The following is a 26502-nucleotide window of genomic DNA, read 5'->3' on the forward strand; positions in this document are numbered from 1 at the left end:
CTCACTATGTAGCCCAGGCTGGCCTTAAACTCATAGCAATTCTCCTGCCTCAGCCTCCCAAATGCTGGGATTATAGGCATGTGCCACCACACTTGACTTTCTTTACGTTTTGGCTTTCTCATATAAGAGAAACCATGAGCTATTTATGTTTGTATGTCTAATTTATTTTTCACATTATGGCCTCAAAAATAATTTTTGTTATCTCAATCTAGTACCTAAAGACTTTTAAAAACTTGTGGGGCTCTTCCCCTAATCAGTATTCAAACAAGAACTATATATTACATGTGGTTGTTATCCCTCTTAAACATGGAAAAGACAAAAAGTCAGAAAAGCTCTAAGGAAGGAAAATGCAGAGTCTACTAAAATGTGGAATTCTGGATTTGTACGCAGTACTGCTATGTGACGTTGGATAAAGTAGCTAGTTTCTCTGATGGTCCGTTTTCTCTTTGTGTCTCTTCCCACTGTGTCTGTCTTTATGTAAGAATACTAGATTTCTCTCCCAGAAATGTAGATTGGTAGATAGATGATAGATAGATAGATAGATAGATAGATAGATAGATAGATAGATAGATCATGGATAGATATCTAGAGGTCTAGATCTAGATTTAAGTCTTAAGACACTATAAAAGGATATATCCAATAAGAATATCATTGAAGACAAATATCTCTACCATATTTATAACCCTCAAATCATACCCAAGAGCACTGCCAACCTGCTTGCTTCTGAAGTCAGAATTCTTTATCATGTTTTCCTATCCTGGTCTATAATTAGACAGGAGTAATACCCTTTTCTTGGGCAAGATCTAACTGATTATTATTGGAAAATACAGAGAGTTTAAATGTTATCATTTTAGCTCCTAATGTGATTTTTGTACAAAAGAACAGTATAAATCCAGCAAAGATCTAATGTTTGTATTTGCCCGGCAACATTTTCTTATCTGGTTGAGCGCAGTGGTGAGCACTATCAACTAGGAGGCAGCACTCCTCATTCCATTGTCTAAGGCCCAGGGAGCTATGAATCACACCAATTAAACTACAGCCTCTGTGTCTCTCTCTGACCTTCACCCAATCTGCCAGCAAAATTGTAGAGAGAATCACCATTGGCAGCTGGACCCTAATAATATCTGAAAATTCCATTTCTCCCCAAAGAGTTCCACATTACTCTCTCACACACAATGCCCTATGTGGCTCTACTTCCACAGCTACAACATCATATTTCACAGCTTTTAGGACAAATTTCAGACAACACAAGTATATTCTAGACAGGCTGATACTTTTAAGAGAAACTATATTGGTTTGCATTATTTTTATCATAACTTTATTAGCACTCTATTACTCAGTTCATCAAATTTTTTTATGCTTCTTTATTTGATCCTTACAACTCTGTGATATTCACAGAGGGTTAATAATATCTCCATTGTCTAAGGAATATGACAGTGGAGACCTTTTTTTTTCTTTTCTATTTATTGAGCAGCTAGGCTATCCGCATAGAAATGCTATTGCATTTCCTTTTCAAACAATCTGTTTAGGCAGATGTTGCTTCTCTGTCACATAGTTGAAAAACCCTAATCTTCTCTGGGTTGTGTAATGTCCTGGTCACTTTCTTGTCACTGGGACACAACACCAGACACCACCACTTAGGGGAGGAAAGGTTTGTTTTGGCTCACATTTCAGAAGTTTCAGTCCTTGCATGGTCAACAGCATGGAGAAAGGATCTGTATAGAAGAAAAGTACTCCTGCCGTGGTAGTCTGCAAGCACAGTGAGAAAGGGGGAGCCAAAGAGGTAGCTATAACCTTTCAGGTCACACCCCAGGAAGCCCCTGTTCCAGCCAGGCCCCGCCTCTTGGCACCCCATTTAGCAGTAGCATCCCCTCATGGTTCAGTCATCTTTAAAAAGTCCTGCCTTTCAGTGTGTGAGACCTTGGGGGACATCTAGATACAAGCCGTAATAAGCCCTTACACCAAATCTACACTGTGAATCAGTACTAAACTTAAGGTTCAAATTCAGATCAGACTTATCTCAGAGCCTATAAATGTAATAATAATAGTAATTAGTAAGATTTATTATAATCTCCTGAAGAAACATGTTTTGCCAAGTTCTGGAAGTTTCTGTGTTGATTTCATTTTTTAACAATCCTAGTAATCAAGCAAAATCTGCTTTATGAGTCCATAAAACAAAGCTCGCATTTAGCCAAATTTAAATTTGTTGTAACTAATTTTAAGAGTTAATACGCATATTGTATGAAATAGCCGGTTGGAGATTCAGACTGTCCTTTGCTTATAAAACATATTTCACTTCACACATCAAAGAACTCCTGAGTGCTCGGCTGAAACCTTCAAAGTTCTCCGGCTAAGCTGAGAAAACTCTTCTAGTCAAATTAAATGATCTCATGTGAAAATGGTGAGAGGTGTGGTGGGGTTGGGAGGACGGATGAAGAGAGACATAACCTTAATTCAGTGCATTAATTGCTGTATTTAGTGCTAGGTTTGGCAAACTGTAGGGTCAATTTTCTTCCCCTGAAGTCTTTACTTAGCTCACCCAGTTCAACAAGCATTCATGTGAGCATTTATTAACTGATAACAGTGTGCCAGTCTCTGTGTGTGCCAAGTGCTGGAGACACAGAAGAAAAGGAGTATGTTCTTGCCCTCGTACTGTCCACCAAGGCTCGGTAGCACGGATGGACAGAGACGTATATATGCTCTTCCTTTGAGGAGTGCATAAAAGATAACACATTTACTGTATTTGGAATTTCTTGGTTAAAGTTAGATTAGAATGTAGTTAATCTAATCTGTTCAGCTCTCCAGCCCTCTGTCTCTATTTTTGTGTCTTTGGCTGTCTCTTTAAAACACACACACACACACACACACACACACACACACACGAATCTGAAGTGAGCCAAACATCCTTTGCAAATCTTTAGCAATGAAAAATTCCATGTGTCCTTCAACACAGAATCAAGTTGGCAACCTGAAAGATGAGCTAGCTAGGTTAGGGGCTGAAATAAAAGGCTAATAAAACCCGTAAGCAGAATAAGCAGCTGGGGTAGATCCACTAAAAATCCTTCCAGTGGCCAGAGGCCAGCTCTCTTGACAGCAGGCGGGCATTCCAATGCATAGCTGGGAGGGAAGCCAGCTGGTTCATAAACACAGCACCTTCCAGACATGACTCCTTGAAAAGCATCCAGAATAAGAATGCGCTCAGGGTTCCTCTAAAGCCTAATGTGATGTGGCTGGGCCCCTTCTGTACTTGTCTGGCTCTTAAACCCTAGAACAGCTAATCAAAGAAGAACTAGGGAAATAGAAACCATGGAATATTTTTAGAGTGGCAAGTAAATACAATTAATTTTGTATCATCACATGAAAGAATTTTGACAAGTATTTCCTTTTTTCTAGGTTTTATTTTTTTATTTTAAAGAGAATAATAAACAATAAAAATGATACAGAATTCCAAAACAAGATGATAGGAAATTAACAATTGTTGTCATATTGCATATTGTTTTTTTCAAGGTAGTTGTTCAGATTACCAGATGCAGGCATGTACGATTGGTCAAACAATATAAACACTAACTGTTCCTTTCAATGAACTAATAGAAATTAGTAGTACAATTATCTTAGCTATATATTCCTTCCTTCTTTTTTACTTTCCCCCATCCCGGTTATTCTTTCCTTTTTGAGCAGTTTCATATGTGTAAACATTGCATTGTCTCCCTAGTGTAAGAAACTGAAAGAGTAAATAAGATCCAAAAGGTACAGTGGACATTGTGAAAGGGAAAGAAACTGCTCGACAAGTATTTCTCATGCCTGAGGTATAAGCAGTGTTCTACGGTTGTCCCTCTTATGTGTGACAATGTGATTAAGGCTATAGTGAGGAGACAGTAATGTATTTGTGATTTTCTAATTCAGAACATTCTTAATCACCATATAACATTGATTATAAAATTCTTATCTTCCTCTCTCTACAAAACTACACTTCAGCTTGTGAAATTAGAATGTCTTGTCTACTCTCTCAAAAACTACCGTGATTAATTGATGGTGCTTTTCAAAATCATTTCCTTCTAGGATAATGAAAACACACTATTAGATATTCAGAACAGCACAGTAGGAGCAGCAATGACTTCCCTGTCTTATAAATGAGGAAATCTCTAAGCAGGGAGGAGATTTTCCCTATAGTTCTTAGAGCCAGGACATAAATCTAGAAACTCTGAATCCAGATAGAACTTTAAACTTCTAATCACTCTTTTCACACTGTAAGTAGCCTAGAAGGTTTTCACCAAGTTTAATCTTGCCTCAACACTATTCACTATAATGTGAACCTGCCTGTATTGGCTTCATCCTATCCCTCCGAAAAAAACACCCTTGCTTACTGATGACCTATTGACATCTAGAAAGCACTTGATACTCCTTACATAGAGTAGTTATGTAAGTGGCAGATACAGTACTTATTTTATAGTCACAACAATAAAATAGAAAATTAAAAGCAGCTACATACCAGCTTGTCAGCCTCTTGAGCTAAGCACTTGTCCAGAGGACCAGGTATCCTAAAAATTAGCATTGTACCTGCCATGTGATAAACTCTGAAGAACAGGTGCTGAATAAATTAAAGAAGGATGTTTCTCCCAGAGAAATAAAAACATCTACAATTGCTCACTGTAACTTGCCCCTGAAGCAGTGATCAGAGGTTTTGATAGTAATAGATGTAAACTATTACTGTTTTGTCCTTCCCATACATCTGTCCTGTGTCCTGGTGACAATGAGGGTCAATAATAATAACAATAATAATTATTATTATTGTTATTATTATTATGGTTTGTATCTGCATGTCCCCCCAAATCCTCATGCAATCATGGGGTAGGCTTCTAGATTTATGATTGATTTATGGTCCAATGCTGGGATTGTGGGTGTGAGTGCTACACCAGCCTGGGGGCAGGTAGTTTGCACACAATGTAAGGGAAAGAAAGAGGCTGCTTGCCGCCACTCCTCCCTTTTGCTCTTGTTGACTTTGCTGTTTTCCACCACTGTGAACTGTTGCCCTGTGCCATGTGCCACTCTGCCTTGGAGCCAGCCAAGTATGAACTGAAACCTCCACAACCTGTGAGCTAAATAAACCTTTCCTTCCCTAATTTTCAGTATCAAGTATTTTGTCTCAGCAACGAAAGAAAAGTAACCAAGACAGTAATAGTAATAATAATAATACTGTGACCCCAGTAAACTGCACACCATTAACATTTAACACAAGCACCCTGGAAGTTATCCCAAAGCTCAAACTTCCTTGGCTTACATACCACCAGCTTTTAGATTAGATCTATATAAAGCCCTCTGATGTACAGCAGGTGGTCTTTTCAAACTAGTTCCCCCGTCGTGTGCAAATGGATTACTCAGCAGGAAAGCAGCCTGCATCATTTAGATGTGCAGAACCCTGCGCAGCCCAATGACTTTACAAGTTGTTGTTAAAGCTGTGTTCATGGTCAAAAAGAAAAATAGGAAAATGCCACAGTTACCATTAGTGCCACCAAGAATTCGGTATGTGTTTGTCCTGACAGGAGCCACTATGGAATAACAATTAAAAGTGCTTTATGTCATATCTCAGTTTGATTCTCACACCGAGTGTGAGAGGTGAATCTCACACTTCCCAGATCAACAAACTGAGGCCTCACTGGCGGCAGAGGGCAGGACTAATGCTAACTGCTAGGCTCCCGGCCTGGAGTTCTAATCCTGTTCCCTCTGCTCACTGCTGCCCCTGGTAACTGCCAGGTATGGGACAGCTGGATGAGGGGACCATGGAGGGGCACACGGCCTGTGAGCTCACCTGAAGCATGCCCATGGCCTTGTGCTGCAGTCTGATCCACAGGGCTTATTGTCTCCCTGTCTCAGACCCAAGGTAGGCCATCTGAACCTTGAAGATGTGGCAGTCTGGGCAGTTTTAACCAGTGCCAACAATTCCAACTGCATTCCACAACTCCCCTCTTCCCACAGGAAGCAATTGCTGCCTTTTCGGTATGAATGATAGGGAGGCTTGTGTTCTGGGTCATCTTGCTCATCCTGAACAAATTGCAAAGGAGTCAAGCACCCTCTCATTGTATAGTGTCCATCAGTAACTCAAAGTCTTGATATAACCTTTATGGATGAGGTCACTGATATTAAGACAGCAACACCTTTGGAATTAGCCATCATTCTCCTGAGACCCAAGTCACTATGGATTTATAAAATAATCCTGAGGTTCTGTTTTGTGGTTGCCCAGCAAGTTGAGAAGTTCCTCTTGATACCAGGCGACCCAAATGACCATCTGTGGCACATTCCTGTTTGACCCAGTGGAGACATCGATTCACAGTAGATAGGAAGAGGCTGTACCAGAGGGCCCCAGGGAGGACACAAGTATCCACTTTACTTTGTACTAAAAGCGGTCATGACTAAAGTGATGAATAAGAAGAGGTGGTGAAATATATGTGAAAATAGCAGGAGGAATGAACAGTCATTGCTAGGAACCAACCTTCCTAATCGAGGAGCTCTCATAATCTTTGCACCATATCTTGAGATAGGTACAATTATTACTCCCACTTTACTTATGAGAAAACTGAGTCCAGAAAGGTTAGTAACTTCCACAATTATGCAGAGCTAACAAGTGACGGGACCATATGTATAGCCAAAGTCATGCCTGTTTTCTATTATCACCTATCATGTCAAGGTGAGAAAAAAAATCAGTGCCAAAATGTATCTTCTGTACAGGGGGAAGAGAATTACCTGAACATAAAAGTTCTTGAAAGTCTTCTAAAAATTTCCCTAGGAGGTGGTTTTCAGTAGTTTGCTTCTTGTCACAGAAGAAAACCCAAGAAATAGAAATGACTTGTAACCTAGAAAGCATTTACCAGGGGCTTATTTCAAGCAAAGCAAGACAGACAAGGGTCCTGCCTTTTAAGCTGTTTATCACCTCAGCATTATCAGGCTTCACTTTTCCTTGTCAGTGTTCCATTCTTGAAGCAAGTTTTTTTGTTTGTTTGTTTTGGTTTTTTTCTTGGTTATTTCCGGTACCGGGAATCAAACTCATGACTTGGCATTTGCCAGGCAGGTGCTGTGCCTCTGAGCTAAATCCCCAGCCCCTTGAAGCAAATTTTTTAAGGCTCTGTTTTGTTCAAAACCATTTGCCAGCAGTGCGTGGTGGCACTCACCTGTAATCCCAGCACTCGGGAGGCTGAGGCAGGGGGATTGGAGGCCAGCCTGGGCTATATAATGAACTCAAAGCCAGCCTAGACTACACAGTGACACCCTGTCTAAAAAAACAACAACAAAAACAAATAAAAAACCTTTGGTAAGGGCCTCTAGACACCTGTGACACAGAAGGTAGAATGATAACCCTAAAGTTTGGGGGACAAAAATAAATGTGACATCCCAACTCTTTGGGAGGCCCAGCATGCACGTGAATAATGCTATAGACAAAAGGCAAGATGTCAGGAGCAGGGGCCGTGGCTTGAGGAGGCCTTGTATCCTAAAGGGACCTGTGCTGTGATAATGGGTATTAGGATGTAATGGCAATAATACGGCTTCACAGAGATTCAAGTAGAATCCAACCACCGGGACCAATGAACTCCATTACCTATAATGCTGTGAGTTTTGTGAAGGTAGTTAACGCCTCTGACCCCTCTGTTTCCCCATCTCTAAAATAATACACTGTGTCTACCGTAGAACTTTCTTAGAAGTATTATTTCTAAAGTATAGGACACATATCCTAACCCATTTTAGGTACCCAATAAACACGAATTCCCCTTGAGATGATATGAAGAATGGAGTGTTTTTAAATCTCATTTAGAGGTTCTCATGCGACTTGGACTCCAGAAAGAGTGTCTGGAATTTGATTAAAAACTTTTCCAGTGCAAAGAACATTAACAGTTGTAAAACACTGGGGGAAAGGAAAGAGGATGAACATTAAATGGATGTAGTAGGTTTTTGTTTCAGCCTGTTGATAAATGTAATTTTCAGTACTGTTATAAAACATACTTATTTCACAGTTTATGTAGCTCATTTCCTGTTTATATCTTGAGCACTTCTAACTATAAACTTGTTTAACTCTGAGACGTGAAAGACAAACACTCTCCCCGCAACTCACACCATTTACATTTCTAAACCTGGATCTTAATGTTTTTGTGTGATGAAATTACCTATACCTCAGTTTTAGTTTTCAGAAAGGAATAGAAAAGGGGACAAGTGCCTTTGAATGCAAAAGCTGTGATTAATAAGATGATTGGCAAAATGAAGCCAAGAATATGTTGGATAAGGCAAATGTGATATAAATCACCCATAGCGAGGAATGTGAACACTGCGGAATATGATGCAAAACGCAGCCAGAAAATATTTTGGGTATCTAAGAGCCATTCAGTAAGACAGATGCAATTTATTACAGTAAATGTGCTATTGTGGTACTTGCTATAACAATAAGGGACTAGGAAAGAACTACAAGAGCCTAACAACGTGCTATCCGGGGACTGTGCCCAGCATATGACACGACCGAGGGGAGGAGCACAGAGATCTAGAGAACAGCACAAATAGCAAAGGGATTTGAAGTGGCCCTGATGGGACAGAAATAAAGCCCTGAAATTGGAATATTTATTCTTGAGGAAGGAGGTACTACAAGAGATGTGTGTTGTCTACACTGTAAAGCATAATATTGAAAATGGGCAATTTCAGTGTCTGCAGCCACTTTGTCACTGAATTTACCTACTGAGTCCGTGTGCTTCCTTCCTCACCATTCACTCATTCAGAAGACCTTTACTGGGCACCTATTAAAAAGTTTCTTGCACATCAGAAACTATGTTAGGAGCACAGAATTCCAAGGAGAGAGAGATGAGGCATCTGCCCCTGGACAGCCCCGTCTGATGGGAAGAGGCCAGCCACACAGGTAACTGCACATGTCTGCAGAGAAGGCACCGGAGTAGCAGACTGGTTGCACGGGGCTGGGGTCTGGCTGAATCAGATGCTGGGGGAGTGCTTCAGAATGGTAAAATTTCACTCTTATTATGGGTACTGATGTCATCAGAGTTGTAAAGGAAAAAGTCCTTTGTCTCCAGAGAGATTTGGGATACTCGGGTGATCCATGGGCTTTAGTAAGTAGCACTATGGAGTATGGGGCAGATACTTACTTTAGTAAGTAGCACTATGAAGTATGGGGCAGGAAGGTAAGAGCTCTCTTCTGTGCTACAGAACAGATCATTTTCTCTGAGAAGTGCTAACAGGGCCTGTGTGGTTTCCATGCAAAGCACTGCCTGTACTTCCGATGTGTGTTCCACTGACTTATACCTTATACGTGGAGATCCCTATTTGTGAAGCTGAAAACTGGACAGACGTAATAGCTAATGATATGGGAATTGTTAAATAAACTAGTCTTAACACAGAATACAACTGAGAGTATGAAGGAAAATGATATTTATGTATTTGATAGACAGAGGTGTCTATGGCCATACCATCCTGAACGCGCCCAATCTCATCTGATAGAAGGAAGGAAAAAATCCAATTTATACTGTTAGGAAAGAAGATATAGATATGGTCTCATAAATATATGCATACACATACACAAATGTATACATATATCCATACCAAATACAGCCACACACATTCCTCCAGGGTAAGATTCCAGGAAAGACAAAGGTGAGACAGAAGCTGTGGAAAGGCTGACACAAGCAGACCTTTTCTGTTTTTTATTGTTTTTCTACATAGTTCAAATTTTCACAACATCCATGGACTTCATTTTGTAATTTATAAAAGAAATGAGATACTGTTCATGCAGCGTAGAGCATAATGTCTGCTGTGTGGCCAGCAATAAATGTTAATGGACTCTTTTAGGATGGCAAGAAAATAGGACTTGCTCAAAATGATTTAAATCTGTGTGCAGTACCATATCACTTGTTATAAATAAATGTTTTCTCTTGCTAGTAAAGTGGAATGAAATAAATTGTCTTAAATTATGGTCCATTTTATGTGAAATATATGTTCTGCTTATTTAAGCATTTAGGATGTAATTATTCAAAGCTAAATTTTACAGGACGCCTACCAAATCTAGATAATACTAGCCTTTGCTTAAGCACTGGAAATTACTAACCAACCATTATGCCTTTATCTTTAAAGGACTAACCTTTAAATATATGTAACCTGCAGAGCTATCATCCTATTGTCTGTCATTGAAAACTAGTATAAAATCTCTTAGGAAACCCTACCCTATAATAACCAATATTCAGTAAACTGAAATTTAATCTAATTTCATGGAACTTTTTATTATAAAGAATTTGAAACACTCTCTAAGTAGATCATCTTTTATTAAATTGATTTAGTCATCCTGGTTTTCATGAAAAGTTGTGAATAAATTAAATTGAAAATCAAATTGTTTGTTTAAAATGTACTGAGCACCTTTATTAAAATTCTTCATGGTGAGTTTCTTTGTAATTTAAAAGAACTATTTATAATTTGAATTAACATTTTCAAATTTATCTTCAAGTAAATAAGTTAAACTTCTCACCTACTGGATTTTCCTAAGTCAAAATATAGCTTGCCCAAGTCAATGATAGGAAAACTTGTAGGTTGTGATCAGGAATATTAAACTTCAAAAACTATTTCTTTTTGCAGGCTGATTTTGTTAATAATTTCTTAATATCCACTTGTGATTTCTTTATTGAGTGACATGACAAAAATACTTTCCTATGAGTACCATGCTGTAATACCCATACTTTTGTATTTTTAGAACCTTATTTTGAAGATCAAATATTTCTAAAACATTGTATATGATAATGTGTTTTAACTTTAACCTCCTAAAAGCTGACTTAAATATTTTGTGTGTCTTAGAATTAAGAAAGTTCAATATATGGATAAAATTATGGAGTAAATTTAGGTGTGAGTACTAGTGGTCAACTTCTAACAGCCCTGGGGGTAGAATTTAACATATTTAAATTAAATATTTCTTACTCAATTCAACATTAAACACTTGATTCTCTGGTCTGCCAGGCTGAGGGTATCTGTACACTCTCAACACCCATAGTGTTGAGAATTCCATGGACTTTTCTTTTAAAAGTCTTAAAAGGCGAAATTTTAAGATAATTGTAGATTCACATGCAGATGCAGGAAATAATGCAAGGAGATCCCATATGCCCTTTGACTCAGTTGCCCCAATGGTAACATTTTTCAAAACTCTAGCACATCATAACTGGGATACTGACATTGACACATCCATCAAACTTATTTAGATGTTTCTCAGTTTTACCTATCCTCATTTGTGTGTATGTTTATGTATGCATTTAGTTCCTTGTGATTTTATTACGTGTGCAGGTTCCTATATCCACCGCTACAGCCGTGATAGAGAACATTTCCATTACCACAAGGATGCTGTGCGTTACCTGTTTATAACTACAACCACCCCTCTTCCCTCTCTCCATTCCTATTTTACCCCCACCCACCACGGACCTTTCACAAGCTGGGGATTTAATAACTAATGTTTTCTAGGTAACTTTTTAAAAGTAATGAATTTCTCCTTTCTTCTTGTGCATATTTGTGAATAAAAAAATAATAAACAAGTATACTCTTCTTGATTTGAGCACCTCAGTGTTGCTTGGCAGAGGAACCAGTGACAGGACAATCAGCTGCCATGGCTATGCGGCACTTCTAATTCTCTGAAGGACCAGCACCAAATCTGCCATCTTTGTTTCCATTCCCAGACTACGCTCGATTTGAGGCCAAAATCCATGACCTACGAGAGCAGATGATGAACCACAGCATGAGCTCCGGATCCGGGTCCCTGCGAACCAATCAGAAACGCTCCCTCTACGTCAGGTAGGCAATGAAGCATTTCTTATTCTGATCTGTACTTTGTGAGCAATCCCTCTTGGGGACACAAAGGCAGTGGGACATGTGTTCTAACTAGCCCACACTAATTAATATGCTGCTGTAAGACCTTATGTTTACCCATTTAGAAGTCCTTTCTGAAAAGTTATTAAATTGCCTAAAGATTCCTGCTTATCAAGTTATTACTTAACAGCATCACGGGGAAGAGTAAAGCCCTTAGCTCAGGGTGCAGTAATAATAATAAATACTTGCTTTTCTGGTAAAACTTGAACATATGGATGAAAGCCTTGGGTTTGCTATTAATCCAGGAAGAAAATGTGCCTTATCATTTCTTAATTGCTAGATATTGACTGTATTAACACTGATGTTTTGATTGGAAATGAACAGTGTTCTTCTAAATAGACAAGGGTGTCTAAAGGTTTTGGTGGAAAGAATTTTTGTGGCACCTCATTATCAGTTACTTCTCAAACCATAAAATTTCACTGTCCCTTGCTTGTGAAATCACATTAATTTACCAGGAAAAAAAAATTATTGAACTCAAAATGTCTTCCAAGTTTTCTTTCCTGTAGTTTCCTTTTGAGTGAGATCTGTCAATCTCGCATATAATGTGCTCCTCTTCCTTGCACTAGCCTCCTGTATATTCTATATTACTTCCAGACTTCATCAGTGTTGACCAGGCTTTTAAAAATAAAACAGGTAGTAATGGGCAAAAGGGCGAAAAGGATGCCTAATAAATGGTCAGAATGAGCTGTGCACTGTTTGGATGAACCACACATATACTCTTTGATTCTCTGCTCCCTGCTCTGGCACAGAATTTGATCTCACTCCCACCTGTGTGCACTTCATCTGAAATTTCACTTCCTTTTCCCAGTGGGAGATCTTTGTTGCAGAATTTAAACCATGTGTTTAAATTAAACTTGTTCTTGGATCTACTTGGCTGCAAAGTTATTTTTCATGTATATTAGGTAGGCATAGGAAGGGCAAGAAGCTGGCAGGACTTGGGAAAGTGGCAGGTTCATGAGGCCTAAGTCACTGGCTGCTGTGAAGAGCAGTCCCTTCTCATTCCAAAGCTCCCAGGAGCCCTGAGATTGACAAACCCAAACAATAAAGCAGATAGCCTTGCATTTCAGAAAATTATTTTGATGCATTCCATTATAATCTGAAAGAAACAATTAAGAACCACCCTAGAATATGTTGTGCAGATATATTGCAAATGTAGTAAAAATTAACCTATTTCCACTCTCAATTTTTGTGTTGAATTGCTAGCCTTCATGATATAAAATATTTTTTTAATCTTGAAATGTTTTAGCTTTGGGTAGCAATTAGGGAAAATCCAATTGGGTTTATAGGATAGAAATAAATCAGTTATTGAAATTTAAATAATTTTATAGAGTAAAACTGCAGGAAAAATTATGAAGTGCTGATATCTTAAAAAAAATAGAATGTATAAAAATAATATAATAGAAGAAATTTGATAAAATATATTGTTAATAGCTTTTAATTAAGCAGTGGAAGACTGGGAAAATTAAATGAGGAGCTATAATACTATATAAAGTGAATATACTTATTTGAAGGTAGTAGTAATTCTAATCAAATCTTTACACTCAAAAATGATAAACAAAAGTACAGCATACAGAACAGATAAAGATTTGAAGGAATAAAGCAATAGTTGGAGATTGAATTGAAAGAAAGAAAATCCTTTAAGTGAGATTCAATTGTACCTAGCCAAGCCTGGTGGCACACACCTGTAATCCTAGCACTCTGTGAAGCTGAAGCAGGAGAATCACAAGTTCAACCCCAGTCAAGGCAGGTTACCAACTTGGTAAGATCTGTCTTGAAAGAAAGAAAGAAAGTTAGAAAGAGAGAAGGGTCTTGAGACCCTGTATCACTTTGAATGTTCTTGCTTTGATTTATGTTTGTGATACTGGTATGCTGCTACTGTTCTATTTTTTTTGTTTGTTTCTCATGTACTACTCTCTTTAAAATAAAAAAAAATTAAAAAGAGAGAGAGAAGGAAGGAAGGAAGGAAAGTAAAAGAAAGAAAGAAAAAGGAAGGAAGGAAGAGAAAGAGAGAGGAAGGGAAGAGAAGGACTGAAAGGAAAAGGGAGGAAAGGAAGAAGGAAAGGAAAGAGGAAAAGAGGAAAGAAATGGGCACTGGGGTAGCTTAGTGCCAAAACCCTGAGTTTTACTCTCACTTCTGGAGAAAAAGAAAAGGAAAGGCAACTTGACTTTCTAGAGGGAATGTCCCAGTTGAAATCCCTATAATATACATGTATGGTATTTGGTTTGCAAATGTTCAATTAGTAATGCTTAGTACCTAAAAACTGACATCAGCATCTAAATCATTGTAAGAGACAGAAGAAATTTGGATCATTCATGAATAATAAAATTAGAAGGAATTTAAGAGCCTCTGGCCTTGTTCTCATACATTATGAGAAAATAGCCCCCCGTTGCAAAAAAAACATAAATTGTGTCATACACTGTGTCAACTTGAGAAGTCTAGAAGCTTAACTAAGTAACCCAGCAGTTCTGCATCCTAGGGTGTAGAGGACATGCCCTTACGCTCTAGGATGTTGTTCATCATGTCAATTTGAGAAGTTTGGAAGTTTAACTAAGTGACTCCGCAGGGGGCCAGGGTCCTTACTTTGTCAACATCCTGGGCCTGTGCAAGAGGTGGGCACAGAGATAGTGTGAGTGCTACACCCACGCGAGGGTGAGTAACCTGCATAGAATATAGGGGAGAAAAGGAGGCTTGCTTCTCTCTCCTGTGCTCTTACTGTTTTTGCCGTCTTCCGCCACCATGAACGGTTGCCCCTCTACAATGCCACCCTGCTTTGGAGCCAACTGATTATGGACTGAAACCTCTATAAAATGTGAGCTAAATATATTTTTTCTTCCAAATTTGTGCTTCAGGTATTTTGTCTCAACAGCAAAAGAAAAGTAACTAACACAGATTAGCCGAGCCTGAACACAATCCTTACCAAAAAGGAGGAAGCAGGTTTCTACCTTTGTCTTTTTTATAATACCAGTATTGCCTCTAGGATTTTCATAGATAGGCTTACCTTATCTATAGCATTCAGTAGGACCACTGTCAGTTGGTATGTGCTTATTTTAGAAAGTCGACTACTTGTTCTCTCAAAATAAATTAGTAGCAGGGTTTTCTGACTATGTGAATATAACATAATGAGTATGTTTCTTTAATCTGAAAATGATAGCCTGGGGTATTAGTCTCCTCATTTTGCATAACTGTATGTGCTTCTAGGCCTAGAAAGAACCTTAGCTATCACTGGGTCTACAATTTAATTTACAGAAAAGGAAACTGATACCCCATGAGAAAACAAATCTGCCCAGGATCCCATAGCTATTTGTGGCAGAGTCTCCTACCCCCAGTCCCGTATTCTCCTTGCATCATTCCCTCTCCCTAAGTCTTTAGCTTATGGGGTTTCAAAGACTTAGTGTACTTTAGCTGTGATCCCCAGTCTGCTACTGTCAGCACTGTACTGGGCCCTTGGATTAAGGAATAAATTAAGTGAAAGGAAAAGTTAAACACAGTCCTCTGGGGTTTTTATACAGGATATGCCATGCTATAGGATATGGGCTTTCTTTCATATTATTCATACTTTTCCATGAAGCCAAAACCTAAATAAGAAGTAAGCAACCTCTTAGCTCTGTCATAAACCTTTAGCTTAGCATAACACTTGGCTGCACTGTAAAAACTACTCTTCCTCTTGCCTCCTCTACCTTGAGTATGCATACACACACATGCAGGTGCACACATGCACACACACGCACACACACAAAGTCACACTCTCATTCTGGGCTCTGACCAAGAAGGAAAGGATGTATCTTCTGAAAATCTCACAGTACCAGGCTTCACTCCCCTACTAGAAATGATCCTTGCACATGGAGTGATTTGTTTGCATGAAACCCTGAAGGCAGGGAAAGGTGACCAGCACTACCTGAGACAAGGAGTGTTTTAAACTGAAGCCAGCCCTCTTTATTTTCTAAACTATTTATAGTTGTTTTCTTCCTTTTAAGCTTTCTTGTGAAGTGCATAAAGTCTTTTCATAACACCATGTGGGTGGAGTTGGTGGTTGCTTGTAATACTGTACATGTTCTGTAGAAATCATTTGGACACATCTGGTTTCAGGGACTCCCTGGCTCATGTGTTCCATGAATTGTGAGAGTTGTAGAATCTTAAAAGTAGGTAAAGTGAAGCTCGGCATGTAACTCAGCAGTATAGTTCTTCCTAGCATAAGAGAGGCCCTAGGTTTGATCCCTAGCACCACAAAAAGAAAAAAAAAGTAAAATAAAGTGTTGAAAATAGGAATAAAATATTTTTCCAAAACACTACCTAAGTACATTGTCAGTCTTTCCAGTGTAAATCCATGTAGGGTCATGAGCTTCTGGTTTAGGGCTTTTGATGCAGGTGCAATGAGGCTTTCCACATGGACAGAGAGCATGGCTATCTGCCTAGATGAGGTGAGTTTCCTAGTTCATCTTCTGAAATAGGTCCTCCCCTCAACCCACAAGCCAGTTTAATGGACAACAAGGCTTTTTCTGCTACAAACAATGATGCATCTTTTTTTCAGGACATGTTTGCAATGCATAATGTTTACATTCCTCATGGGGACTTCGTAGATGTACATAACACATCCCAGTTTTGCTTTCATTCTGTCTCTCTTCGCTCCATCTCTTGGTCCTCTTCCCATTTGCAAAACATCTGTCTCCCAATTTCCTAGTCCCTATCTTCTGTTTTGCTTTTTATTTCTATTTTGAGTTTCTCATATAAGAGAAACCATGTGATATTTAAATTTGTGTGTCTGATTTATTTCACTTAACATTATGGTCTCAAGGTAGATCCACTTATATCTACATGGTACTAAGGTCAAAGATACAAGGAATTAAATTCACATAGAAGTGCAGGTGGTTAGAGAAGAATTCTTGCTTTTGATAAAAGAAAGTTACAGCACCCAAAAGACTGGGAGAATGGAAAAAGCTAGAAAGAAAAGTAAATAAGCCCATCAATGTCAGAATAAAAGGTCATAGGAAAGATGTAAAAGAAAAATTTCACCCTTGTTCTTTTGTTAATAAAAGATACCAATTTTGAGAGTTCATACAAGTTACCTCTCTGATGTGAAGTCAGGTGTAAGAATCACTGCTATAGGTTTGGGGATAGAACTCAGTGGTAGAGTGTTTGCCTTAGCACCTGAGCTGTCCAAGGTTTAACCTCCATACTGCAATAATAGTGATAGTAATGATATCAGTACTCTGATTGTCATGGTTTATTTATGCATTCGTGAAGCATCTTTTGAGTATATGTTCTATGCCCAAACCGACTATAGATCCTGAATACTCATCAGTAACTCTCATGTTTTCCATCCACATGAAATTCTCATCTAGTCAGGACAAGGGGAAGACAGTTAAATGCAATTTGGAAGTCTTTAGTTCTGAACTCTTGACTGCTTCTTAATGTAGGAATGTCTGAATTGACTCTTGAGGTCTTGTATTTAACCCAGAGACTTTCAAATCTTTTGACCAAAGAATGAAATACATTCTTCATCATGACACACAAGTAAAGGTGAAAGAAGATTTTCATCAGGTAGTACTAACATGCTTTTTACATGCAGAGTACATTGTTATTTTCCATTCTATGATTATGTCTCATTTTTAAGTGATAGGCACAACTCATTAGCTTGATTTAGTAGCTCACTGATGGGCCATGATTTATAGCTGGTAGATCGCAGACAAGAAGGTTCCAGGTTGCTTACACACCACACAGATGAGCAGGAAAAAGCAGCTTCACTCTGTTACACTGAGTATCGTAGGGACCTCTAGGCCCTTGCTTGTAGTGATCTTGGAAATCTGCTGTCCTTGACACAAATGAGGACATGGAACTGGAGGGAAATACTTGTCATGCATTTTCTTTTTGTCAACTATTATGCTGGCATCTTACATTTATTGTTTCATATATTTCTCAAAAAAGTCCAATGAATGAGCCAGGGGATATTGCTTCATTTTACAGATAAAGAAACTGAAATTCAGAGACATTGAATGGTTTCTCCCAGGTCACAGAACTAGAGCAAGCATAGGTACAGACATTCAGGCTCTGTTTGAAAACATAGAGTGGTGTTTAAGAACACAATTCCCAGATTCCACCAGACAGAAGAACTTTTGAACCACAGTGCTGCCACTTACTACTTCTGAGACCTTGGGCAAATTGGTCTCTCTTTCTTAGTTTCTTTTTCTATGAAAATGGGAGTAATAATAGGATACCATAAAGTAGTGGTGAGGATTGAATAAAATCCTGCCATTAAATACCTAACACCTGGGAAGCAGTGAATAAAATATGGGTGATATTCACCATGTATTATGAAGGCCCTCTTTTCCCTAAAGGACAGGAACAGTAGAATAGGTTGGGAACATGTGTTTCCTCAGCAGTGGAATGAGTCTCCTTTATCCCACTGTTTTTTTCTTCAGCAAGCAAAGGAACACAAGCGACCTTGTAGATATTCACTTCTCTGCACCTTACAGAGCCTGAAGGGAAAGGCTAGGACTCCATGGCTCCAGAATGCCCAGTTCTGTCAATTCATCAGATGTTTCTTAACCCAAATAAGAGTCTACCCAGGGAAGGAATTCAGTAGGAGCCATAAGATAAAAAGACTCACTACATATATGACTGCCCTGCTTCATAGGTACCCCAGTGTTCATAACCACATGATTTCTCCTGTTCCTTTTATATTCTCTTTCCCTTTCCTAGTCTCCTGCTCACAGTCTATTTTGAATTTGGTAAATCCTTTTACATTTGCTCTGAGTCCATATTTTACTCAAATTTACTGTTTCCTAAGACAGTCTTTGCTCCAAAGGCTATAATGTGACGGATGTACTCAGGTTGACTTCTTGTCTTATTGTTTAATGCAATGTTTCCATAGATTGATTCATTGCTACAGTGATTTTTTTATTCAATAAACATAGTGTTTGTACTTTTCTACAATGTGCCAGTCCACAGTAGAGATTAAGGCTACAGAGATGGAGAAGAGCACAGACATCCTTCCTTCAAGCTACTCATGGTCGAGATCTGCAGGCAATTCATATAGTATGGCGATCTCTGGTATAAACATTGTTCCCTGATATCCCATGTGCTATGTGCCTTGCAAATTACTACCCTCTATGAATCCTTACAATATGCCTATATGGCTTTCTGCAGTGAAATTTGCTAGAGGATCACCCGTGTTTGAAACTAATCTGTTAAAATAGTGACCACTCTGGTCCTTACAGAAGTTTCACCATAAAGCTCTTTGAGCTAAAGAGACTATGCGGTATTGGACTTGCAAATCCCAGTGACTATCTTAATTTTGTTATGTCTCTGTTGTTTTATGCCACGGTGATTGGAATAAAGAAGTCTCTTTAATAAATATTTATTAGGTGAATAAATTAATAACATCCAAGTCTATCTTCCTGTGCAAATATGAAAGAAAATATTATAATAAAAGCCAAGATCTTTGAAAAGCCTGTGGAAGTCCAATACTAGCTGGGCTGCCAGCACGTGTTTAAAGTCTGCCTGTGGCCTCAGGCTGCAGCACTGCCTGCTGGGACTAGGGTGCCAGGAAGCATCTGCACTGCAAGGTCCTCCAGCCTGCCTCATTTGTTCCCTGCACTCTGTGACTCTTTTATAATTGGGACCAAACTTGAAATGGACTCACACTTGTACATATAGACTACACCTTTTTAATGAGAAGACCTGGAGTAAGGGTAGTGCCTGGGGAAAACCTCATTCTCAACACAATTAGTGTTTCTGTTCTAGGTAACCCTAGCTGGAAGTTGCACTGGGGCAGCTTGAGGAAACAAAGCCCACCTAGAACATTTCACCCTGATGTGCTTTTATTTGGGGGAAGGTTGTTCCCACTTGATTGATTTTGTTGCAAAGGGAAAGCTGCACCATCTACATCACCATATAGGTAAAAGAATCTCTGTTTACTTTTTCTTTGATTAGTAGCATATAGTTCTACCTTACTACCTACCCCGCTGAAGCCCTTCCTGATCGGGAGCCTGAGCATGGTAAGGAAGTGTGAAATGGAGCCTGGCAGGGAACTTCGCTCCAGTAGTACAACTGCTTCCAGTGTCACTTGGCTGTGAATTTCATGATATTTAAGAAAAGGCCATAAAATCTGTGAACTGTGCTACAGGGTGGATCTGTGTCTCCTTCCCTTCAGCCTTGGACTCAGTATTCTCTCAGCCACTGCTCCGAGCGAATGTTACAGTCAGCTGCGTGCATCCTCTGGCCTAGCAGTTAGCACAGGGTTAGCTGACAACCGTAATTGTACTGCCTGTCATTTATTCACTCATATATTCTTATTTACTACATCCTTGTTTATATACTCAGAAATTTATTAAAAACAGTATGTTGGAGCAGATTGGAAATAAAAATACTGAATTCAGAGACTCTCTTAAAATTTTACTGCTGGTCATGGGGGAACTGCCATCCTAAAACAGTTTCACAGGATGAAACAGGAAGTCCAGAGAGGGAGCAGAAGGGAGCTGGAGCGAGCTTCGCAGAGTCCACGGGGGAAGCGTGGGACACATGGTGAGGGGCCAGGCCCTCATGCCCCACAGCCTCACTGCTGACTTGATTTGAAGCTCACACTAGCACCGTGACATGGGTACAATTATTGTCTTCGTTCTACACAGGAAGAAGCAAAGTTGTAGATAATTCAAAAGATTTGAAAATAACCTATTCATGGCACTGTGTGGCTGAGCCAGATTCTTTACCAGGTGTCTTAGTTACGGTCCTTGTTGCTGGAACAGAATACTCAGCATCCGCAGCTTAAAGGAACAGGGGTTTATTTTGGCTCACGTTTTCAGCCCATGGACAGCCAGCTGCCCCCAGCACAGAAAGGGCTTAGTTGAATGGCCTGGCAGAGGAAAGCCGTTCGTGGTGTGGAGGCCAAGAAGCACAGAGAGAAGGAAGACACCAGGGAGGAGATACACACTTCCAGGTGATGCCCCCAGTGCCTGCCTCCAACCAAATCCCGCCTCCTACTGGGCAGCTGTGATCCAATCACCTTCTGACGGCTCTGTCTCTGAGTGTATGAGAGTTTGGGCAGACATTCTTAATCTGCACCTTAACACCAGGTATATCTGTCATCAAAGATCATGCTTATTTTACCATAACGCAGTGAAGCAGAAGTTGATCTTGCAGGGAACCTGGTAAACTCGCATTGATAGAACTTCCATTGGTTCTGTACTTTAAACTGATGTCCTCAAGACAGACCTGGCATCTAGTCCAGGATTTACAGCTTATCAACTGTAAAATCTTAGCTATCTCATTTGTAAGATGGGTATAATACCTAGTTTGTGAGCTTGTTCTTTGGATTAAGTTAAACTAAGTTTCCAAAAGAGCCTTCCCTATGGGACTCCCTTTAGTGCTTCGAGTCTCTCTTCTACACTGGTGCTGACTTTAAAGCAAAACAGGCTTTGGTATTTCATTTATACTTTGAGAGGCATTCGCGTTATGCTCACTCTGTTAGTCATTTGCATTTTTAATTGCATCCTTAATTATTGAATGAAAGGCTTTGTCTTCAGGCAGTTAATTTCATGCCAGAAATAGAAAGAAGGAGGAGTCTTTCAATATCTGGGGAAGTTTTCCTTTTCTCCTAAAATCACAGTCTGCCACTAATTTTTAGATTTCTGTGGGACGAGGAACAAAAGTATCAAGGGCGACCCTTCTTTGGCCGTGCATTTTCCCCACTAGCCCTCTATGTCAAGATCTAGAATCCAGATTCCATTGTTATTAGTGATTGGCTATTTATTGTTCATTCATCCACCCATCCAATGAATCTTTGGAGCCATAAAAATCCACTTCGTACTGTACTAGCTCCAGGGATTTAAAAAAAAAAAGATTAAGAGAGCATCTTTTTGGTCTTTGAAGCTCAAAGATCACTCCGCCAACCTGGATTCTGCTTCTTGACCCTCCCCATATAGTAATCATATTTCTAGAAATCTCTAATCTCCAGAGGAGTTGCTTGGCCTCATAGCAAAGTTATTAGAATAAGCCAGACAGCTTTTGCTGGGAAATGCAAAACTCCAGGGGGAGCATAGAGTACTCACAGATAGAACAGGTGAAAGGAGGAGATGTGGAAAAACTAAAGAAATTCTCACTCCAATTCAAGAGGGTTACGTTAGAAGCAAGGGAATAAACAGACATTTGTCTTTTAATCATCATATTTGACAATACTTGACATATTATAAGAACTATTTAATACTCCTTGAGTGAATTTTTTGTGTGGGAAACTGAACATGATGATTAAATAGAAAAATGTATCAAGAAGCCCAGCTGGGACCGGTGGAGTGAAGCACACGTTCCTCTGCACCGTGTAAACCGCCTTCCTGCACCCTCAGCCTGCTCTCTTCCTGCCTGTTGAGTCTGTTGCTCCCTCCACTGGACTGTGGGTACCTGGAGGATGGAGATTCTAGTCTACATCAGTGCAGTGGTATGTAGAAATTGCTGTACTAATGTAAGTAGCTTGGAGAGAGTTTAACTGTACAGAAAATTTTCCTTGATTTCTTCCCAACTTGGAAACAGTTCACTGCCTAAAAAAGATGCAAATGAAGAGCCATCTTTTTCAGTAATTATCCTGAATAAATACTGATTGGCTTTAGATTTGTTTGGGTTTTTTTTTTTTTTTGCTTTTGTTTGTTTTTCTGTTTGGGGATTGAATCTAGGGAGTTATGCAGATCAGGAAAGAGCTCTACACTGAGCTACAACCTTAACCCCTCAGATTAAATTTGTACATCTCATTTAACCAGTCAAATTTGTGTTTATTATGGGTTGTACTTCGAGTTCATTTTCCTTTTTATTAAAGTTAATAAGGACAACAACAACAATGAACATTCACATGTTTAAAATAATAAGCAGCTAATAAAAATTGCCTATTTTGTGCCAGGCAGATTTTTAAATACCTTTGATGGGTTATTTAATTTAATTCTCACAAAACCCCTATGAGATAAGTGCTACTACTATTCCTATTATAGAAAAGAAAAAACTGAAACCAGGTTTGAATTTTACTGTCAGCCACTAAATTGGGACTAGAACTTAAGCACAGTGTCCTGTATCCCTACCTACTGTGCAATGTGACTTTATTGAACAGCTTTCCCATATTTCACTTTATTTAATACAAATGTCTGGAGGTCAGAATTTTCAGATGAGCAATTTGAAGTTGAAAGAAGCAAGTTATCCGCTCTTCTCTAGGTGTAGTAAAGTACCTTGATTCAGCCTACCCTCTCTTTAAATATGTGAATTCACAACTCAGTGCATGCTTTTCTATGATTTGCATTGTGTTTTGTTTACTGTTGTGATAAATACTTTTAAGAGAACTAGTTATATACTATTAAATATTGAATGGACAGTTGAATGTTATACACTTCCCCGAGATCTTATATTCTAGTGTAAAGATGCTCAGAGCATGTGGATTTGTGATTAAATTGAGCCAGCACCCACAAAGGTGAGATAAGGTCCCTGTCCCTCCTCTGCCAGTACAGTCCAGAACCAGGACAGCCCTATATACACAACCAGACAGAGCAGAGTTAAAGGGTATAGTTGACGTGACTGTCACACATAATGTCCTGCCCAGGATTTGCAATTTGACTTCTAGCACCTGTGACTTCAATTTTGAGGCTCAGTATAAATGAAAAGGCGAGGCTCCTTGTTCAAGCATGGTGAATATCAGGATAGAGAAACCACACCAAGTATGGGGCCATGCGCATTGACCATTACACCTGCATGAAGCTGTCCTCCCTGACACCCGGTCTTAGGATGTTTTGCTCAAAACTGAAAGCACATGTGCTCTTGTTCTCTTCTTTGCACATAATCTAGATGTGTAAAAAAAAAAAAAAAAAAAACTCCACAAAGTCAGCATTGAGAATATTTTTCAGGATTTAAGCCTTTTCTTTTACCTAAAACAGTACTTTATATAAATCATTTACATGTTTGTTTTTATGGTGTGTAAGAATACTATTTTCCAGCCCTCTTATCCTTGAGAAATTTTAAATTTCCACTTTCTCTGAGCTTTCAACAGTCATCTTGGAGTCATCTATCTCCACTGAAGTAAATCTTTCAAAAGTTAAGTAGCATCATTACATCACATTTATCTCACACCTGAAGTACATTTAGTCCTCATGTTCTGCAAAAATCCTTTCCTCCTCAGCCATAAATTCTGAAGAAAATGCATAAAAGTGCCTCACAGTACTTTGGAAATCATTTATACCTATTGGGTGTTCATGTAGCTTTGCCTAAGTGCTAGTGCATAAAACTTGTAGATTTCCCTGACCAGCAACATTTGTATTTAAAGGCAAACCAACAAAAAACCAAGGAACTGATGTGGTGGTGATAACTTTATTTCATCAAGTAAAAACTCTTTAAAATAATAAAAAAGCTAGTTATAATATATATTTCAATTATTGTTTATTATTGCCATTAGTTTATACAAGAAAGGTCATTTTAACATCAAAAGACAAGTAACATAATGTGAGCATTAGGAAAAGTCCTCAATTTTATAAATTTATATTTTTAAAACCTTACTAGATGGACAGCATTTTTCCTCTTTATATACAATCTGCTTTGGTTTGGTTTGGTTTGGTTTGGCTTGGTTTGGTTTGAGACAGGGTCTTACTATGAAATTCAAGGTAGGCTTAAACTCACTATAGAGCCCAGCTAGCCTCTAGCTGTCAGCCATCCTCCTGCCTCAGCTTCCAAATTGCTGGGACTACAGCAATGTATGCTATCACATCCAGCTCTATGAATACGACTTTAACCTTATAGTAGAAAAAATTAAAGTAAACAATGGCAACAATTAAATTATTTAATTCCTAATTCTAAATATTTTGTCTTAAATCATCTTTAAATCCTTGGGATGCATTTTTTTTAATTTGTTTTTCTTAAAGGCAGCCCTCTTTTAGATTTTTTTTGTTATGTCCTTGCACTTTCTTTTATACCATCATCTCTATAGTTGATGCTTCTCAATGATGCTTAATTTAAAAATAAGAAATTTTGCATTGTTTGGAATGCAGTTTTAAAATATTTTAAGCAATCTTAAAATGTATACATTCATTTATTTGTCATGTACATTATTCTTTTTACATTTTCAAAATAGACTTTTTAAATAGCTTTACTAAGGTTTAGTTGGTATTCCAAAAATGTACAAATTTATAAATTTAATGAATTTGGGGAAAACAGATTCTTTTTTTAAAAGTATCATCATATTGTATTCTACCCCTTCCACACCTTTAATTTCTTAAAGATGCAGAATTGACCTTTCAGATCTAAAATCCAATACTTTCATTAAAAAGATTTATGCAGTTATCTGATGCCATGAATAAAATCAGATGTGAACTGAATAGTCTATAACAAACAGGCTATTTGGAAAAAATATGAGGTTTAAATTATTCTTAGTGACTATTAATTATATTTATTTATTTATTTTTTGGTACCGGGAATTGAACTCATGACCTCAGGCTTGCCAGGCAAGCTCTTATGCTGCTGAGCTATAACCCTGGCAGTGACTATTAATTATAAAATGTTACACAAGATTTAGACAGAGGTAAAAAGATGGATCAGACATACCCTCAAGCATCAAGTGGAGGTCAGGCACAACAAGCAGATGAAAATAATAAACTGTTATTTCCAATCCAATCTCTGCTCCGGGATCTGCTGGTATGGGGCGGATAGGAAGTACAGAGATTTAGAAGGCTGACTCTGATGAGGCCTCATGTAGTTTGTCCAAAAAAAGCTGTATATATTTATAGGAAGAAGAGCAGGGAGTCATCTTTGCTAGTGTACTTCCTCTCTGTGGGAGATAGACATGGCCACAGAAGGAAACTAAGTCCTCCAGAACAGCAGCTCTCCCAGCCGTTCATGCCTGAGTGCACAGCACAGTGCAGCAGGCAGGAAGCCTGGGTTATGGAGGCAGAAGTAGTTGTACTTAATCCCAGCTTTTTGCTTATTGACTTTCTTGTGAACTTAGCAACTCATTTCTTCTCCTGCTAGGCCCTCAACTTTTTCATAAAAAGGATAATAAATATATGACTCATAATATTTATAAGGAGAAATGTTTGTAAATCACCTAGTGTTTTACACATCTCTTCCAGACATTAGAAAAGAGAGGATGTTTCCTAGGTTTTTACAATGTTAACATCATCTTGATACCAAAGCATGGGGTCATTATAAGAAAAAAAAGTTATAGTACATTCTCTCTCATAAATGCAAAATTAAAAATCAAAGTAAAATATTAGCAAAATTCACCTAGTAATACATAGATAAAGTAATTGTGACCCATTGGAATTTATTACAGGGATAAAAATTGCTTTCACATTAGAAAGTCACAACACTCATAGAATAAGGTGTAAGAAGCATGATCTAAATATTACAAAAAAAGGACTCAACAAAATTAAAACTTTATTTATAAAAGTTCTTGATGAACTGAAAAAACATGGACTTTCTTAAATAGCTTGTTTTACATGGTGCTTAATGATCTCCTCTGTCCTCATCCAAAATTATACCACTTGCTGCAATTTTTCTTTTTTCTTTTTTATTTTTTATTTTAGAAATAAAAGGAGGAAAATACTAACAGATCGACAACGTTTTACAAAATAGCAAAGGATCAGTACAGACATTACAGAGTTACAAACAGAGTG

The 26502-nt window shown here is 38.5% G+C and overlaps 1 protein-coding gene across 21 annotated transcripts in view; it reads left to right on the forward strand.

Annotated features, from left to right (window-relative positions):
- The window catches only part of Dlg2 (discs, large homolog 2 (Drosophila)), a 1924417-nt gene that overhangs the window by 1762956 nt on the left and 134959 nt on the right, over positions 1-26502 (forward strand). For all 21 annotated transcript variants that reach the window (XM_013511774.1, XM_013511776.1, XM_005379786.2 and 18 more), the window contains one exon: positions 11688-11802. In XM_013511774.1, coding sequence (XP_013367228.1) covers positions 11688-11802 — 115 coding nt within the window. The remainder of the gene's footprint in view (positions 1-11687; positions 11803-26502) is intronic.

Source organism: Chinchilla lanigera, unplaced genomic scaffold, assembly GCF_000276665.1.
Source record: "Chinchilla lanigera isolate Chin_1 unplaced genomic scaffold, ChiLan1.0 scaffold00013, whole genome shotgun sequence".
Taxonomy (NCBI): domain Eukaryota; kingdom Metazoa; phylum Chordata; class Mammalia; order Rodentia; family Chinchillidae; genus Chinchilla; species Chinchilla lanigera.